Raw genomic sequence first — 5219 nt, 5'->3', positions numbered from 1 at the left:
CAGATATGAGCCTGATTCACGAGGTGGGCTGGAATGCTAAATGATGAATTTACAGTAGGCCCTTAGACTCCTTCACAAGATGACTGTCAGTTAAAGGGCAGGGTCCTTAACAGTCGTGAAGAGAAACCACTGTCTGTCCCTTGTCAAGGCTAGTCAGTCCTGTCCACTGACAACTTTGTTCCTGTAGAAGAGAGCCCATCATGAAGTATCAGGCCGCCAGGTGTCTTCTGATTATTAGCCAGGAGTTCCTGTTGTATAGGTGCTGATTTCAACTCTGGCTTTGGTGGAGTGTTGTTGTTGTTATGTGCCGTGGAGTCGCTTCCTACTCATAGTGACCCTGTACAGAGTTTCTGAGGCTGTAAATCTTTACGGGCGCAGAAAGCCTCATCTTTCTCCCTAGGAACCACTGGTAGTTTCGAACTGCTGACCTTAAGGTTTGCAGCCTGATTCGCAACCACTACACTACCAGAGGTCCTTGGTGGAATGTAGCAGTCACATTTTGGCCTGACTTGGTCAGCCTGAGCCTCACAGTCCTTGGGAACCTGGCGCTCAGGAGCTAAGGCCCCGGGGTAAGGGAAACAAGGAACTTTGCTCTTTTTGTGTTTTTGGCTTGTCCTCCCAAGTACACCTCGATCTCCCACTGGATGTAGCAGAAATCTGAATGAGAGCAGAGGAAGTCCTGAGGGATCTGCAGAATCTGGAGACCTAAACACAGGCGCCTTAGGCTTCTGTGCGTCCAAACCTCGGCTACTAGAATCTTCTGCTGGTGGTAGAAACGGAATTTACTTCCTTCTGCGATCTGGGCTTGGAGCCCAGAGGTCAGAGAGGGAGGGGAACGGGGGAGTGGGGGAGGATTTTGTGTCTCAGGACCAGGCGGTGGGTGGGGCTGGGGACCTGGGCCCAAACTGCGGAGCGAGGGGCGGAGCTCAGTGTCTAGGATCGTCCCGACACAGGGCTGCCCAGATAAACTCAGACTTCAGCTCCCTTGAGACTAGTTGGCAAAGGCACGGAAACGAGAGCACCATGCCCATGATTCTGGGATACTGGGACCTCCGCGGGGTGAGCAAGGGGTCCACCTGTCATATGGACAGGGGTGTGGGGGCGAGGAAGTGCTGAGAAGCTCAGGGATCAATTTAGAACGTAGATTCCTCTTTCAGACTTTGCTGGAGAGGAGATCTGTATTGCAGCCTGCTTCTCTCCAGGCTGAATATTTTGGGCCTGGATGGGGTAGAGGGTGGGGCTTAGTGTAGAGACATCAGTTCCTTTGTGGTGTGGAGGCTCTGGCTTACCTGGAGGAGGTGAAACAGGTAGTCTCCTTCCATCTGTGATCCACTCCTGTGCTGTCTCTCCCAGCTGGGTCATGCCGTCCGCCTGCTCCTGGAATACACAGACTCCAACTATGAGGAAAAGAAATACGCGATGGGAGATGGTAATAGCACCCTTGCATTGGTCCCTCTGCCAACTAGTGCTAATTTAGTACATGCAGCCCATGCCCTGGCCTCCACCAGCTGGATCTGGGCCTGCCCCTCTAGGGATCCATTTGGTTGTGCAGCTCTGGCCTGCCTATTGTGCATGCTGGGAAGGATCTGCTGCCCCCACTCTATCAATGACTGGAGTGGGGTTACCAGCCAGTTAGGACTTGCCTGAACCTTTTTATAAGCCTACTCTCAGAGTGAGACTTAGGCTCAGGGAGTCTTGTATGGACTCTTGGAATGGTTTCTGGAGAAGGAAAGTTGGACCCTGAGGAAGTTTGTTTTCATTTCATTGTTTCTTATCATAGCTCCTGACTTTGACAGAAGCCAGTGGCTGAATGAAAAATTCAAGCTGGGCCTGGATTTTCCCAATGTAGGTGTTGGGTGTGGTGGGAATGAAAGGTGTCTTTCCATTTGTCTCCGTTCTCCAAATTGGGGGTTTTGAGATCAAGTGTCCTTTGCTCCATCTCTCTCATGCCTGGCTCTCTTTACCGCCTTTCCATGATACCTGTATTCTGGATCATGCACACACTGTAGACATAATTATTTAGTGCCACCAAGGGCCAGACCTGAGTGTGCCAGGTCCCAGCTCTGTCCTTGTTTAGGGGAAGGGGGTACCGGAGAACCTGGTGGTAAAAGAGACCTGCCTGTTACTTTTGCAGCTGCCCTACTTAATTGATGGGGCTCACAAGATCACCCAGAGCAATGCCATCCTGCGCTATATTGCCCGCAAGCACAACATGAGTAAGTGGGGCTGGGGCAGGTGTGGGCGCATAGGAGGCCAGACAGCCGTTCCCTGAGCTTGGCTGGGGTGGGATGCTGAGGGTGAGTGTTTGATGTGTGGGCCGCAGGTGGGGAGACAGAAGAGGAGAAGATCCGCGTGGACATCATGGAGAACCAGGTTATGGACACCCGCATGGAGCTGGCCAGGGTGTGCTACAGCCCTGATTTTGTGAGTTCCCAATGGGCTGGGTCAGGATTGGGAGTTGGAATCTTTCATTCCCATCTACAGTTGTCCTTTTGTCATTAAGGAGCTCTGGTGGCACTGTAGGATAAACACTGGACTGTTAATTATAAGGTTGATGGTTCAAACCCACTAGCTACTCCATGGGAGAAAGATGAAGCTGTCTGATCCCATAAAGATTTACTGTCTCTCAAATACTATACAGAGTCAATATGACTCAGAAATGGCTTGAAGGCAATGGGTATGTCATTTGAACACATTAGAGCTACGGATCCTTCAAGGGGTCCCCAATACAGAGGACCTTAATAACCTTAAAGCTCAACAAATGAAAACTCTGAATCAATCATCTCCAATTTTAGAATAAAGTCTAGACTCCACAATGTAGAAATTAAATTTCTTAACAATGTGTTTAAGCTATTCCCCATTACCATTTCCAGGACCCTGAGGGAATTCCCCTACATGTCATTTATTAACCACACAGTGCCACACATAGTATTTCTGTTTCTGCAAGAAACATCAGTCCTTTCATCATTGCCAATTCTGCTGGTCTTTCAGGAGACTACCCAAGTGTCTTCTCCATTCTTGTTCCTTCCCACAGACTAGAACTTCCACCTCTTTCCCTGAGCTCTAGTACTCTGTTTCCCTTGACACCTGAGTCGCACACTTGGCCAGGGGCTCACAGCTCTCCTGGGTCTGGGCTGTAGGTGGGTTGATGGAGATCAGTGGGGACAGAATCCAGTCAGTGTTATTTTCCTCTCTGTTCTTTATGCTCTAACATGAGGGTTGAGACATAGTAGGAGTCTAAAAAAACACTGGTTGGAGTAAATGGAAGCCTGGGCAATGGCCAAGGGGCAGTGTTGGAAGAGTTACTGCACTCTTTTGGTCAGCTGGGTCATCCCAGCAGTGGGAGAATGGCCTCTCTGCCCAGGAAGTGGGGTCTGAGGGTGATGACAGCCGTTTTCTGCTCCAGGAGAAACTGAAGCCACAGTACTTGGAGGGGCTCCCTGGAAAGATGAAACTCTTCTCACAGTTCCTGGGGAAGCGGCCGTGGTTTGCAGGGGACAAGGTAAAGGGGAATGAGACGGGCAACATGGAGTTGTGTTTCTTCCCAGAGCGTCTTACCTACTCATCCTTGACTTTCTGCAGATCACCTTTGTGGATTTCCTTGTTTACGATGTGCTTGATGTTATCCGAGTCTTTGAGCCCAAGTGTCTGGATGCATTCCCAAACCTGAAGGACTTCATGGTTCGCTTTGAGGTGATGCCCCCCTGATCCTCCCTCCTCTCTGATGTTTTTCTTTTTCCTTCTGTCTTCTCCATTATGCTTTCCTAGTTTGAGATCTAAAACTAACAATAAATAACTAGCATTCATGGAGCGTTTGCTTCATGGTGCAAACTGTCTTCAGCATTTTTTATATAAAGAACTTCAAAAAAGTCCATGGAAAAATTCCATTACCTTTTAATTGCATTTGTCCATTAACTTTCTGACGGACCCTTATATTGTGCCAGATTTAATCTTCACAACGCTACTATAAGGTGGATATCCTCCCATTGTGCAGATGAGGAAACTGAAGGTGAAGGGGGTAAGGAATTTTTGAAGGTCACAGAGTTAGTTCCCGCTATGTTGAGATTTCTGTCAGCCTTTATGGACAATAGTCAATGGCTCTCCTTTTTCTGTGCTGAAAGGGAAAACTCAGGCCCTTTTGATGCCTGAGAGTATATGAATGAGGCAGAACGAATGTGTGTGTATGTAGCTGATAGGACTAGGATTGAGACAAGATAGGATTGCCGTAAATTCCAAAGCTACAGACTGGATTTATACTTGACCTCCAGAAAGATTTGCATCAATTTGGTCCACATCTGGTTATCTCTGAAGTTTCCAGGTCTGGAGAGGTCCCAGGGTTTGAGTGTTTATGTGGGTGCCCCATGAAGGATTTTACTTAAAGTGGTCTATAGTGGATCAGTGGCCTTCTCTCCACTCTCCTCCTACCCTTTCTGCTTCTCCATTGTCCTAGGTTCTCCATGTCTGAGATGGTCAGTACAGTTATACTAACTCCTGTCCACAGCTGGTCTCCTGTGGATGAGGTACTGGGTCAGGCCCAGTAGGGCCTGTAAAGAGGGCTCTGCCCTGGAGCCCACCCTCCAGGAACTCAGTGTGGTTGGATAACTGCAGCTATAACAGCTCTATGGGGATGTAGTGCCAACTAGGCCCTAGGGGAACACTGCCAGTCATCCATCTCATTGTGGTCAGTTGATTTGAGAACAACCCGGTCTACTTGATTACAGATTTGAGAATTTGAGGCTTTTTAACTGGGAGTTCTTGTTTCTTTTACCTTTCCCATAAAGAGATCTGCTCTCTTGATTAGTTCTCATCTAATTCTGGGTTTGGTCCAAGCTGAGCTTCTTTGAGACAATTCACGAGCTAAAATGACTGTGAAGATCAGCTGTGGACAGGGTCCTACAGTCTGTTGAGGTTTGGTTCCATTGGGTTTAAGAAGGCCCAGTTTTCTTTGAATCCTTTAAAAATCCTCTCTCCTGTTATTACAACCCCAAACACACACCTGTGTGTCATACAGCCTTAGCTAGAGGTGAGGGAAGGTTCAGTGAGATTGGGTTCAGCTGTCAGGCTGAGAAGCTTGGACTGTCCTGCTGGTAGAGTAATTAGATCCTGGTTCGCCCAGCTCTGTTAGTCCAACTCCCCCTGCCAACCTTCCTCCAGGTTTGCTGAGTCATTCAGTGAGCTCCTGGCCTCTCTTGCAGGCCTCACTGGCATGTTCTGAGACC

At 48.6% G+C, this 5219-nt stretch overlaps 1 protein-coding gene across 2 annotated transcripts in view; it reads left to right on the top strand.

Moving 5' to 3' along the window:
- The first annotated feature begins 1023 nt into the window (after positions 1 to 1023).
- LOC102819027 (glutathione S-transferase Yb-3-like) overlaps positions 1024 to 5219 on the top strand; it is a 4816-nt gene continuing 620 nt past the window's right edge. Inside the window, exons 1-7 of one of the 2 annotated variants that reach the window (XM_006865949.1) lie at positions 1024 to 1059; positions 1354 to 1429; positions 1781 to 1845; positions 2135 to 2216; positions 2324 to 2424; positions 3407 to 3502; positions 3583 to 3693. In XM_006865949.1, the coding sequence (XP_006866011.1) occupies positions 1024 to 1059; positions 1354 to 1429; positions 1781 to 1845; positions 2135 to 2216; positions 2324 to 2424; positions 3407 to 3502; positions 3583 to 3693 (567 nt within the window). The remainder of the gene's footprint in view (positions 1060 to 1353; positions 1430 to 1780; positions 1846 to 2134; positions 2217 to 2323; positions 2425 to 3406; positions 3503 to 3582; positions 3694 to 5219) is intronic. The other variant, XM_006865950.1, reaches the window with a different exon arrangement.

This window comes from Chrysochloris asiatica, unplaced genomic scaffold, assembly GCF_000296735.1.
Source record: "Chrysochloris asiatica unplaced genomic scaffold, ChrAsi1.0 scaffold00085, whole genome shotgun sequence".
In the NCBI taxonomy this organism is placed as follows: Eukaryota; Metazoa; Chordata; class Mammalia; order Afrosoricida; family Chrysochloridae; genus Chrysochloris; species Chrysochloris asiatica.
The sequence above is the reverse complement of the archived record's forward strand: the minus strand, read 5'-3'. Positions and strand labels throughout refer to the sequence as shown.